The sequence below is a fragment of the Mauremys mutica genome, chromosome 5 (assembly GCF_020497125.1).
Source record: "Mauremys mutica isolate MM-2020 ecotype Southern chromosome 5, ASM2049712v1, whole genome shotgun sequence".
In the NCBI taxonomy this organism is placed as follows: Eukaryota; Metazoa; Chordata; order Testudines; family Geoemydidae; genus Mauremys; species Mauremys mutica.
Window position 1 is genome coordinate 82,517,894 of NC_059076.1, and position 14,078 is coordinate 82,531,971.

Genomic DNA, 14,078 nt, shown 5'->3' on the forward strand with positions numbered 1-14,078 from the left:
TTAAAATATAAACTGTGAACCATGAACAATGGCTATAGCTCTGAGGAGTCGTCCAAAGAGCCAGTGGACATTGCCCAAAGGAACTCTGCACAGGTATATGAGACAAATAGTGTCCACAAGTAGGCCCAACATTTGTAAAGAACCTCCCCTCGAGCCTCATCCTCCTCCTGGACCGATGGATGGTTATCTTGGCCAGCGCCAGGAGGAGGTTGATGAGGTGGCCCAGCGACTTTGTGGAGTTATAGTTGGGGAATGCGTACAAGAAAAGACGTGAGGGGAAATGCACTGGAACCTCAGCAGGAGGTTTTGTAGGTGCCAGAAGAGGGGCTGCCACTTCGTGCCTTCCAGGTAGATGTGCACCAGAGTCTCCCTCACCGCAGAAGGGACACCTGTCAGGGCTGTCAGTGAACTGTGCCAACCAGACACCCAGACTGACAGCTGTGGAGACTGAAATCCTCTAGTTAGCTACAGAACAGAGAACTTAAATCTCCAGGGTATAGCCCTGACAGCAATAGTTCAAATTTCCCCATAGTTCCCAACCAGTAAGCCTCAACCCTCAACCCTCACCTCCCTGAATGAAAAGGTAGCTTAATCTCCCCTACTATTCACTCTGATTCTTCTTCGCTGATACTGCCAGCAAGATTCCAATTAGTATTGGTGGTTGTGGGTGATTTGTCTGCTGAGAAGTGGACTGAGATAGACCAGAATGTCCTCCACAGGGTTGGTATTGTGGCTTTGTCTCTCCAGAACCCAAGCTGTGCACTCTGCAGTGGACTCCAACAGTTGTTCATTATTTAGTGCTACAGAATACCAGAGAAGCATTTTGGGGGTTTTCAGGGGTCTCATTTTTTGGTAACAGGTAAATGCCCAGCTTGGTATTTTCTTTCTTTAAAAAAAAAGTATATGCAATATTGAGTAGCTTGCACAGATTTCCATTTGGTCTTTAAACCCTGTTTCAGCACTGGAAAAAAAATGCTTTCTGAGCTGTAAAACGCCCAGAAATGCTTGTCAAGTTTGTGGTGCCCTTTGTACAATGAAAAATACTGTAGAATGAGAGCTCAACTCTCATACAGGAAAAATGACCAATTTTAACTTTTTCCTTCCATCTGTCATTCTGTGTAGGCTGGAACTCAGCTCAGCCTTGCAGATTTATCACTTTCTAATGAGACCTATACTCTGTGGTATAATCTGCTGCCCTGCAAGCAAATTCCTGGCAAAAAGAACAAGGAACAAAATGAGGAATCGGTGTTTCTGCCTTACAAGCAATTGTCAGGCTCGTTGGACTTGGTGAGTAGTGTATGTTGGCTAAGGCAGCGAAAGCAAGAAAAAAGGCATTGACCCCTACTCCCTCACCCCACTGAGGAAGTTACACTAATGTTATATGCGCCAAACTGCAGTTCTTATTTGTTGACTTTACTAGGGCCTAGGGTTCCAATCCTGCAAGCACTCATGTGCATGCTTAACTTGACTAGTCCCATATGGAGTTGTAAATATTAAGCATGTGCATAAGTGTTTGTAGAATCAGGGCCTAACTATGGGTTGCAGGATTGGGTCCTATGTTTTAATCTCTCCTTCCTCTGACCTTCCTTACATTGTTTTTAAAATAAGAGTCTCCCTAACTTCCCTGTTAGTTAATTTGGTTTCTTATTTTCATGTGTTTTTTTGGAAACAGCTTTTTTTGTTCTTTGCATTCACATGTTAAAGTATTTTCATTGCATTTAAAAATACTTTTTATGCAAATTGTACCTTAATCATTCCAGCGAAAACAAACTTTTCTGCTTTGTGCTTGCATCACAAGAACAGCATGAGACATGCGCGTTTTTAAGAAATAATCTTTTCTTCCTATTTAGGCGATACTATAATCACCCCTCATTAGATAAGAAATATACTTCATGGTATCACCCTATTAGAATACTAAATCTCCTTTTGAATGTTTTCACACAACTAATTAGTATGTAGCATGTCTGGAATTCTGATCCCCGGCATAATCTTCCATACTTTGCCTTTTTATTATCACTTAATCACATTTTCCTGGTGTAAGAGAATGCCAAGGAAACACAACTCTTGTAAGCGTTGTCATTTCTTGCCTAATGTACTGTGTCTAGTTTCATTCTCTTTATTTACGCCATCAGGATGCTGTCTCGGCTCTGCTGGAGAGGACATCTGCTGAGTTGGAAGCGGTAGAACAAGAGTTGGCGGAGGAAGAGGAGGAGGAGGAGGAGGGGCCGGGGAACAGGGGTGCTGATGAAGACTGGTAAAGCTGTTCTTTACATTGACCCTCATTGTAGGCTTAGGAAAAGTGCTTTATTTGCCAGGAAAAAAAAATTAGTTCCTCTGCAGGAACAATGCATTATCTTCACTTAAGTTTACCAAATATACTGAATGTTCTAATTCCCTGCCCCCTCTTCTATGTAATCCACTCAGTTCTTCCTGACTCACTGACAGTGTCCCAAAATACCATATCACAAATGCTACTTGTCCCATCTTATTGCAATCCATAAACTTTAATGAGAGATTAATAGGATTTAGGGTGAGGGGGCTGCTGCATGTCATAGACAGGATATGTGCTGTTTGTTCTTGTTTTGGAGGGGTTGTGAACTTTCTCCATAAGTGAGGACAGGTTCTGTTGCTAAATTACTGTATCTTGTTGTGTATGTTAAGGAACAGCATTTCCCAGTATGCCTTTTCTGTAGTTGTCATATAGAAATGTGTGATCACATACAGGAAGCTTTAATAAGGCTTTTTCATAGCATTAAATTTCTATTGTGTACATTATCACCAGAGCAGCATGGTGCTATCAAATTTAGTGTGCTTTGTTTAAATGTTCTCGAAGGTGAATTATAACAGAGCTTTCTGTTTTTTCTTGGAGCATATAATTAAAAATGCATTCACATGAGTAATTTGGAAGCATTTGATGATACTATAATCATCTTGTTCTTATCTAGATAATGTATTGATAACAATACGCCTCTTGTACAAGGTGCAGGATTTAGGCATTCCAGTACTTTTCTCCTGTGGGTCTTGTCAGTTCAAGGGTAACTTGGGTTACTTTTGTTCTTGCAGGTTAGAAATGCTAGCAGAGGCGTCTGATGAAATTGTGGATGAAGAGGATGGAGTTAAATTGGCAGAGGAAGGCGGAGATACAGATAATTTGAGATTATGCACTGATACAGCAGAGAAAGATGAAAACAAGGGTGGGGAAGAAAGTGACCATGCTGATGCCCCTGGCAATCAGTTAGCTGCTGTAGTCCCGACACTGGTGAATATTTTAGATTGTGCTTCCCTAAAGCATACTGCATGTTTGAAGACACCACTTAGTCTTATGAAATATTTATTTGCTTCTTTCCCTTGGAGTATGCCATAATAGTATATCGGGTTTGAAAGCTTAAAGATTATCATGACATTTATTATAGCAGTTATTTGTATAGTTAGTTTGAGCAAAATCAGATTGGTCATTTTTGAGTTAGGCAAGTGTGAACTTCTAACATTCATTCTAGATGAAAATGTTGCATGCTTTTAACTTAAAAACAACTACCTTAAAACTCCAGTCTTTACTTGGTCTCTGAGTAAGGAAAAAATTCAAGTTGAAAGAGAATTAGTTTAGTACCTTTAAGGTTATGAATGTGTAAGTTATTTTTTGCTTACATATGTCATGATTTCATCTTTAGTTTTTTCTTATTTCTCTTAAGATTGTGCTTTCAAAAAAATTAAGATCTTTGAAGTTAGTGCAAGGAATTTAGACATAAATCTTCCATCTGAACTCGGAAAAGTTAAATGTTTGGTCTAGTGACTCACTGGGGATTGTAATTAGCTCTCTGTTAGTTCAGGGAGTGGCCAAATGGACAAGAGGGTCTTTTGGGGACCAGGCTGTCAGGCACAGATCATGGCCCTGATTCAGCCTGATGCTTAAGCACATGCCTAGGACAACTCACCTGCTTAAATTTAGACACATGCTTAAGTAGTTTTCTGAATCGTGGCCTAAAGCTGTGGTCTAAGGGTATGTCTACACTACAAGAGTAGTTCGATTTAACTTAGGTCTAATTTGTGGATTCGACCTGATGAATTCGAATTTGTGTATCCACACTAAGGACACTAATTCGACTTTGTGAGTCCACACTAACGGGGCAAGCGTCGACATTGGAAGCGGTGCATTCTGGACAGCTATCCCACAGTTCCCGCAGTCCCCGCTTCCCATTGGAATGCTGGGTAGAGCCCCCAATGCCTTCTGGGGGAAAAATGTGTCGAGGGTGGTTTTGGGTAACTGTCGTCATTCAACCGTCACTCCCGCCCTCTCTCCTTGAAAGCGCCAGCGGGAACTCTGTTCGCGCACTTTTCTGGTCCGTGACAGCGCGGACGCCACAGCACTGCGAGCATGGAGCCTGCTGCGATCATCGCTGCACTTATGGCCGTTGTCAACTCCTCGCACCTTATCGAACACCTCTTCCACAGTCAGCTGCTGAGAAATCGGGCGAGGAGGCTCCGGCAGCGCGGTGAGGACATGAAGTGTGAGAGTGGCACAGACCTCTCACAAAGCACGGGATCCCACGCCGCATGGTGGCAATGGGTCACGTTCATGCTATGGGACGGCGATTCTGGGCCCGGGAAACAAGCACGGACTGGTGGGACCGCATAGTGCTGCAGGTCTGGGATGAATCACAGTGGCTGCGAAACTTCAGGATGCGTAAGGGCACTTTCCTTGAACTGTGTGACTTGCTGGCCCCTGCCCTGAAGCGCCAGGACACCCGTATGCGAGCAGCCCTGACTGTGCAGAAGCGAGTGGCCATAGCCCTCTGGAAACTTGCAACGCCAGACAGCTACCGGTCAGTAGCGAACCACTTTGGCGTGGGCAAATCTACCGTGGGGGTTGCTGTGATGCAAGTAGCCCACGCAATCGTTGACCTACTGCTCTCAAAGGTGGTGACCCTGGGAAACGTCCAGGTCGTCAGAGATGGCTTCGCCGCGATGGGATTCCCAAACTGCGGTGGGGCTATAGATGGCACTCACATCCCTATCCTGGGACCGGCCCACCAGGCCAGCCAGTATATTAACCGAAAGGGCTACTTTTCAATGGTGCTGCAAGCATTGGTGGACCATAGGGGACGTTTTACCAACATCTACGTCAGGTGGCCGGGCAAGGTTCATGACGCGCGTGTGTTCAGGAACTCTGGTCTGTTTAGACGCCTGCAGGAAGGTAGTTTCTTTCCGGACCACAAAGTAAGTGTTGGGGATGTGGAGATGCCTATAGTGATCCTCGGGGACCCAGCCTACCCGCTAATGCCCTGGCTCATGAAGCCCTATACAGGCGCCCTGGACAGTGACAAGGAGCTCTTCAACTACCAGCTGAGCAAGTGCAGAATGGTGGTGGAGTGTGCTTTCGGACGTCTCAAGGGGAGATGGAGGAGCTTACTCACTCGCTCGGATCTCAGCGAAACCAATATCCCCATTGTTATTGCAGCTTGCTGTGTGCTCCACAATCTCTGTGAGAGCAAGGGGGAGACCTTTATGGCGGGATGGGAGGTTGAGGCAAATCGCATGGCTGCTGATTACGCTCAGCCAGACACCCGTGCGATTAGAAGAGCCCAGCGGGAAGCGCTGTGCATCCGGGAGGCTTTGAAAGCTAGGTTCCTCAGAGAGCAGGGTAACCTATGACTGTCCAGTCTCTTTACAGAGAAGCTGAACCTGCCCCTGTTTCAGTTACTATTGACTTTTTTCAGCGGTTACATACCCTGTTCACCAGGTTTCCCCCCTTCCAACAGACGTTTAAAAATAAAGTTATTGGAACATTTTTAATTAACAAAGTTTTCTTTACTAACGAATTCTCGTTCAAGGGTTCCAACAGGGACGCAGACTGTGGTGGGTACGGTGTGCAGTGATGTACAGACCGCTTCTACACTCGAGGACTGACAGGCTCCTGCTCCTACAGCGGTCTCTGGGGGGAGGACGGTTACCGGAGGGTCTGCAGGAAGGGGTGGGTTTGCAGGAAGGGGTGAGGGGTGTGTGGGAAGGGTGAGTAGGTGTGGGGGGATGATGGCTCTGGCTGGGGCTCAGGGCATCGGAGAGGTTCATGGCTAGGGTGGAAGGGCATGGTAAGGGCAGCCTGCCTTGCCATTTGTGGATGCCAGGCGCTCGGACCCTGGGGCAACATACACCTCCCAGACTGACCTGGGGCAGCAGACACCTCGCAGAGTGACCCGGGTGCCTAGTGACTGCACTCTGTGTGTGACCTGCCGTTGATCCTGCCCCCATGTCTGTACCCTGTTAATGGTGGCTGTCCTATGCAATTAAAAAACCCCTCCCCCCCCCCCCCCCCTTCACACAAAGACTTCTGCAAAGAAACATGACGGAAACAGTAATGAACAGCAAACTATTTTTAATACTCAAGTACACAGTTGGGGGATGAAACTGGGATTTGGGATCGGGTGAGCCAGGAAGGCAAGCAATACTCATACTTTAGGGAATGAGAGCTGTTTGGTACATGAGCGCTCTGCTGGGGTGGAGTGACAGTTTTCACGGCCCCTAGCGCCCCTCCTTCTTGTGATTTTGGGTGAGGGGGGACAGGACTTTGTGGCAGGGGAGGGCGGTTGCAGATACAGTTCAGGGGGGCTCTCTGCTCCTGCCTGCGGTCCTGCAGAACATCCACAAGGCGCCGGAGCGTGTCCGTTTGCTCCCTCATTAGTCCAAGCAGCGTTTGAGTCGCCTGCTGGTCTTCCTGCTGCCACCTGTCCTCCCGTTCGCTGTGTGAGCGCTGCTGCTGAGAGAGGGTCTCCCTCCACTGGCTCTGCTGGGCCGCCTTGGCTCTGGAGCAGGCCATCAGTTCAGCGAACATCTCGTCCCGAGTCTTTTTCTTTCGCCGCCTAATCTGCGCCAGCCTCTGTGAGGGGGATGCCGGGGCAGTTCGGGAAAGAGCCACAGCTGTGTGATGGGAAAAAGGAAGTGATTTCCTTCCAAAGATACATGTTTGCGAACACTGAACACAGTCTACTCAGTTTCTGTGAACAAGACCATACAGGGCACCTAATCTCATGTGCTCTCAGGACAAGTTCGAATTTTCGGCATTCGCTTTCATTGCCTGGGGTCTTGCACTGGAGATCGGACAAGCGGGGCAGGACAGCAGAATCCGTGTAGCAGCCAGGCCTGGTAAGCAGTAAACTTTAGGCTGCTTAACAGTTAATGGATAGCAGTGGCCTCCTGCTGCAGGCAATCTGGAAAGCATAAAGTCTGACCCTGTTCCAGCCCCTCGTGGCTGTCCCCGGGAAAGATCCCTGTATGCTTTTCCTCTGCAGCCTACAACACGTGGCTGTTAAACGACGGTCATTGTTATGCAAAGGAAAAGTCAAGCATTCACAATAGTAACATTAAAGTAATTCCCCTAATTAGATGCAGCAGTCGCTGAGCGAGATCACCCTGAGGCCGGTCTCCAGGAGAAACAGAGAGCGAATGCTGCGTGAATCCCTGCACAGACCAGGGCCCTATGCTGCCATGCTGGTCGAGGCGATGCTCCCATTATACCTCAGGATGGCCTGGCACGGAAGAGTGTGCTTCCACGGAGCACCCAACAAGGCACCTCTCCCCAGGAACCTCCTGCGGAGGCTTTTCGAGTACCTCTACGAGAGCTTCGTAGAACTGTCCCAAGAGGATTTCTGTTCGATCCCTATATGCATTGACCTTCTTTTTATATAGTTTTTATTCCTGTTTTGTTAAAAAAATTAATGTTTACATGTTTATAGCACTTACCGACTGATCCTTCCCCTGATTCGGAGTCCAGCTTAACGGCCGGGGAGGGTTGGTAGGGGATCTCTGTGAGGGTGATGAAGAGACCCTGGCTGTCAGGGAAAGCAGTATTGTAACCGCTGTCGCCTGCCTCGTCCTCCACAAACCCTTCCTCATCTTCCCCATCGGCGAACATCGCCGAGAAACTGCCCCTCGACACTATCCCATCCTCAGAGTCCACGGTCACTGGTGGGGCAGTGGTGGCAGACCCACCGAGAATGGCATGCAGTGCCTCGTAGAAGCGGCATGTCTGGGTCTGGGCTCCGGAGCGTCCGTTTGCCGCTTTGATTTTTTGGTAGCCTTGTCTCAGGTCCTTGATTTTCACGCGGCACTGCGTTGCATCCCGGCTGTATCCTCTGAGTGCCATGGCTTTGGAGACCTTCTCGTAGGTCTTTGCATTCCGTTTTTTGGAGCGCAGCTCCGAAAGCACAGACTCATCGCCCCACACAGCGATCAGATCCAAGACTTCCCGGTCAGTCCATGCTGGGGCCCTCTTTCTACTCTGAGATTGCATGGACTCCTCTGCTGGAGAGCTCTGCATCGCTGCCAGTGCTGCTGAGCTCGCCACAACGTCCACACAGGAAATGAGATTCAAACTGGCCAGACAGGAAAAGGAATTCAAATTTTCCCGGTCCTTTTCCTGTATGGCTGATCAGAACATCTGAGCTCGGACTGCTGTCCAGAGCGTCAACAGAGTGGTGCAGTGTGGGATAGCCCCCGGAGCTAGTAAGTTCGATTTGCATCCACACCTAGCCTAATTCGACATAGCCATGTCGAATTTAGCGCTACTCCCCTCGTCGGGGTGGAGTACCGAATTCGAACTAAAGAGCCCTCTAGGTCGAATTAAATGGCTTCCTGGTGTGGACGGGTGCACGGTTAATTCGAATTAACGCTGCTAAATTCGAATTAAAGTCCTAGTGTAGACCAGGCCTAAGCCTTGTTAAGAAGACCTGCATTCAGCAGTGAGTCAGAGGCCTAGCAGCAGGTGGCAGTGCAGTATCTGATTCCAATACTGATTGAAATGTGATCTACTAGTGCCAAATCCTCCTACAGTTGCTGTGCTGCTGCTTAAGACATTCTCTGGTCTGTATGGACAACTAGATACGTGAAAACTTCAAAGAACAATCAACTTTGCTGTAGAAAAAGGAGAAAAGATACCTAAATGCTTACTTTAGTGGGCACAGTAAATAAAGTAGGACCTAATGAATATTGTATGAATTAGTTGAGTGGGAAGCCCCAGTTCAGATTAGTGAGGTTGGCAGATAAGCAGTTGCCGTGGGGTGGGCAAGGAAGAACTGCAGCTGTCAGCGATGTAGCCATGTTTCAGGGTGTTTGCTGCAGGGAGGGAGTCCAGGGGCAATATGAAATGCCCCGTTAGTCCTTTAGGCATGTGGCATGACCCTTCTCAGTCCTGCCCCCAGCACAGCATCAGAACTTCACGGTGCAGCTGTAAACTGCAAACCCAAATGTTTGTTCTGAGTACAGACTTTCCGGATTGTGGTTTACAGATTAGTGAGGCCCCTGCTGTAGAAGTTTCAGGTGGAAGTGGCAATTGTATTGGGCACAGGGAACACATGGCAAGGTTTTTCTTACACTTTTTAACTGATTTTTTTTTTAATTGAATACTGCTGCACTTGGTTATGGGTAAGATTCTTTGCTTTCTGTGTTGGATTTCAACTTAAATGGTCTTGGGAGGGTAGAAAGCAGTGCTTGCAAGGTATATCGCTGGCAGGGGAGTGTATGTGTGTATGTATTTTTTTATTTTAAATTTCTCTTGACAGGTTGATAAAGAGACTAATACTGAGGAAGCAGTTAATGAGAATATGGCAGTCCGACCCAAGGACAGAGCCAGCTTGAGCTCTAGACAGCGTCCCTTTGTCAGGAACAGCATGATAGTGCGCTCGCAAACCTTCTCTCCAGGAGAGCGGAACCAGTACATCTGTAGGGTAAGAGAAAAAGCACTCTCAATGAGATGCTATTAACTAAAGAGTCATTTAACTCCTTGGCAATGGCACATCAGTGACAATGAGTCATGTACTGGGAAAACCCACTCTTCACCTGAAAGAGTCTAAATTGTGCTTTCCTTGGATTTTCAAAAGAACATACTGATGCACAGTGGAACAGGCTTACAGTGAACTCGTATATTGTGTCAAAACACTTTTACTATGGATGAAAAGCAGCCCTTTGCAGAGGGCTTGTATCTATGAAGTGTCTTGTGTTGGACCTTTGCAAAGGGGTGTGTTTCACTGTATAAACAGAACAGTAATTCACACATCGCAATGCACTGAAATAATCTGGCAATTTTGATCTGTTGAAAATGTGCTAGAATAAAGCTCACAATAAGCAAACACTGCATTAGCAGTACAGTGTGAGAGCAACATAGCCTGGAAAAAGCTCAGCCGCTATCAGTTTTGAATCACTTTTTGAAGCTTACCATGATTTCAGATTGGATAGTATGGTTAGCATCTACATGATGCAGTTCTGAAACCCTGCTGCAACTGTGTCCCTGAGCTCTGCCTTGGGCATTCCGCTGCCTGAACCACAAGACCATCCTTCCTCCCCCACTGTGCAGCATGTCCTGAGCAGAAAACATCTGATGGATATGCACTCATAGACTTCAGGGCCAGAAAGGGCCATTGTGATCATCTAGTCTGACCTCCTGAATATTGCAGGCCACAGAACTTCACCCATCCTTGGCCTCTTGCAGAGTTACTGAAGTCCTCAAATCATGGTTTAAAAGACTTCAAGTTACAGACAATTCACTCCAGCTGATGTCCACTCCCTTATAGTCAAGCACCTCTTCTCAGATGATGATTTGAAAGTGACTTTCATGAAGTATGTATAGTCAGTAGAGTTTGTAGGGAGAGAGTCTCAAAGACACAAAGGACAAGTAGGGACCAAAAATCCCATTTGTTCCTTTGAAAAGTGTTTAACAAACGTTTAGATGCTAATGTCTGATCATTAGTATTGATGAGTTAACAGCTGAGTTTGTATGGGAGAAGACTGATTTCTCTCTAGGGATATCACAAGGTTCTTCTTTTTCACATAAATGCTGCATTAGAATGCTGTAGGGCTCTGATTTTGTCAGTCATTGAAATTTCAGCAGCAAAATTCCTGTAGTCCATGTTAATTTTTTCAGCTCTTCAGAAAAAATCTTTTTTTTTACTAATAATCTTTCTGATAACTGTATTAGACTTTAAACCAGCTTTATTTTAATTCTGCTACTGTATATATTGATATACTTAATAGATATTCAGTTTGAGAACACTCTGTCATGGGATAGCTCAGTGGTTTGAGCATTGGCCTACTAAACCCAGGGTTGTGAGTTCAATCCTTGAGGGGGCCATTTAGAGAACTGGAGCAAAAATCTATCTGGGGATTGGTCCTGCTTTGAGCAGGGGGTTGGACTAGATGAGGTCCCTTCCAACCCTGATATTCTATGATTCTATAGTGTAACTTAGACTATGTCTACACGGCACTTTCGGCAAAATTTTTGTCGGTCAGGGGTGTGAAAAAAACACACCCCTAACTGACAAAAAGCACCAGTGTCGACAGCACTTTGTCAGCAGGAGACGCTCCCCCGCTGACAAAGCTACCGCCGTTCGTTGGGTGGTTTTATTTCCCCAGCAGGAGAGCTCTTTCCTGCCGGCATACAGCAGCTACATGGAGGACCTTACAGTGGCACAGCTGTAGTGGCACAGCTGTGCCGCTGTAAGGTACGCAGTGTAGACATGGCCTAAGAAAAGAGTCTGTGGTAGTGATTTCTGAGAAGTAGTAGTGTTCTTGTAGGAGGATCTGCACATACATACATTCAATCCAAATAATACTGAGGTTGAGATGGTTGCTTGTTGGCCAGGTGAACGTGTAGAGTAATTTGCTTTACCCTGTGCAGCTCTGTTGATAAGGATCTACCCCAGGCAAGTGAATATTATTCGCAACCTTGGAAGTAAGAGGACTGTAAAGCAGCCAATGCTTTGGCACTATGACCTGTGCTAAGCTAATTAAACTTTTTAAACAATCCACAATGCATTTTCAGTAAAATATTGTAAACTGCAGATGATCTTATTTTAATTTCACCATAATTGATGACTGATGCAACAGTCAATTTCAAGCCATGAGTAACCTTCCATCACCTGTGTGTCATCATTATGCTGTGACTGTCATGTACTCTATGAGGAAGAGAATGTGATTGGCTAAACCAGTGTTGGCCACAACTCCCCCAGGGGAGGCATATAAGATTGATAAATTAAGGTGAGTGGGCCTTTAACAATACATGAGGTAGCAGAGGATTCCCTTCCCCTGAAAGTGGGGCTTGAGTTTCAAAATGTTGGGAAATGGGGTCTCAGCTAAGAAGTTAAGTTGCCAACCTATTGGCTGAATCATCGTTTTGCTTCCAAGTAAAAACTGCTGAAATGTCTTGATGTGTATGGGGGAGATGTTTATTCACGTTATAGAACCACTGATATTGTCTGGATTGGCAATATAAATTGAAGAACAAAAATAGAGTCAAATTACCTAATGTTATCCTTCACCACCACTAAATAGCCTAGGTTTCAGTATGTGGCTTCAGATTGCTTTCATGCAGCAAATGTGTCTGCGCTCTTTAAGATGCTAACCCTGGACATATATTTTATCTGACTGAGAGGTTTTATTGAACCCCAAGAATGATCCACATCAACATCCTTGAGGTTTTCTAAATGTTTCTAACTTAAAAACAGAACAGGCCTTGTATTAAAATATACTGCTGTTTTATATCAGAGTGTTTATATCCATATTTTGACAGTTGAATCGAAGTGACAGTGACAGCTCAACACTGGCCAAAAAGTCTCTCTTTGTGAGAAATGCCACAGAACGGAGGAGCTTGAGAGTTAAAAGGGTAAGTGCTGTCTCACCTGAGCAGTGATCCACATATCTGCTACGTTTTTCTATTTCATTTTAAACCATCAGCTTGATTTTAGGCATCTGGAGTTTCTAGAGTGATCTCAACATCTCTTTGAAACACCCAGATTCCCTGGGATCCCAGATCCAAATCTTGACACAACTGTGACTCAGCCCATCATCTTTCTAAAGCAGATAAACAGAGTTCCATTAATTGTGTGTAGGTCTTTGAATGAGACCTTTAGCAACAAAATTGTCTCGCCAGTGTTTGGATAGTAACGATCCCATGGCATTTCTTGTGAGAGTAGAGGTTTGCCCTGGTACCCTGGGGCAGAATTTCACCTTCTTCAGTATTAGGATGTGCACCAGATAGTTTCCACCCTCACATTTAGGGTTAGTTGTTTCAGAGATATGCTGTACAGTGTATAAAAATCATTGGGATCCTTCAATAATGCAACACACTATTTAAATATAAAATAATATATTCTGCATGTTTATATACAGTATATATAAAGAACACACAGACAACTTTCATCCTAAACATAGTTTTGGTGGAAGGGTTGGGAAAATCCCATAGTTTCAGGGGTTCAGCCGTACTTAAGTTTTCTTTTTCAATGAATTTCCTCCAAGAACTTTTGTGACTAATGAAGGGATTTGAAGGAGAAAAGGATATTATGACAATACATAAAATGAAATGTACATTCTCACCTAGGGGGCTGTGTCCATTTTTGGTTACTAGGCTTCAGAGATAAAACAAGCATTGAAAGGGTCTAAGGAAGGCTGACTGTACTTAGCAGGATGGCAGAGTTGATGTGGGAGAAGAGATTGCAAAGTCGAGGCGGGGGGGGGGGTTTACTCTGACCATCATGTGAGAAAACTCAATTAAATTAAAAGAAATAAATTTGAAGCACTGAAAGGGAAATATTTGTTTACAGACTATGGTCAATCTCTGGCATTCCCGAATCAGCAAGGTACTTTAGAAAATTAATAGTCCTACTGAAATCAATGGGACTACTCGCGCTTAAAGTTAGACATTTATTTAAGTGCCTTGCTGGATTGAGGCCTGCTACAGGAGGTCATTGAATCAAATGCTATGTCTGGAATTTTAGAAGTCCTGGATAATTTTATGACTATTGATGACACACATGCAGAGCTAGGAAAGCTAAAGACTATTAAATCTCATACTTTATAATTGTGTTGCTGTGAGGGTCAGAAATCAATTTTTCTCTAAGGCTTTTGGTCTACACATAAATTATGTCAGCATAGCTACATCAGTCAAGGGAGTGAAAAAACCATACCCCTGACCGACATAGTTATGCCAACAAAAGCCCCACTGTATTTGCAGCTATCTTCATGAGAGAGGGCTTCTGGCAACATAGCTAATATCGTTCAGGGAGGTAGTGCTCTGCTGGACAGAAAAACTCCTGGGA

The 14,078-nt window shown here is 45.3% G+C and overlaps 1 protein-coding gene across 3 annotated transcripts in view; it reads left to right on the top strand.

The window, feature by feature from the left end:
• The window catches only part of WWC2 (WW and C2 domain containing 2), a 145,750-nt gene that overhangs the window by 116,928 nt on the left and 14,744 nt on the right, over window positions 1-14,078 (top strand). For all 3 annotated transcript variants that reach the window (XM_045018988.1, XM_045018989.1, XM_045018990.1), the window contains 5 exons: window positions 1,123-1,287; window positions 2,133-2,254; window positions 3,064-3,259; window positions 9,552-9,716; window positions 12,554-12,646. In XM_045018988.1, coding sequence (XP_044874923.1) covers window positions 1,123-1,287; window positions 2,133-2,254; window positions 3,064-3,259; window positions 9,552-9,716; window positions 12,554-12,646 — 741 coding nt within the window. The remainder of the gene's footprint in view (window positions 1-1,122; window positions 1,288-2,132; window positions 2,255-3,063; window positions 3,260-9,551; window positions 9,717-12,553; window positions 12,647-14,078) is intronic.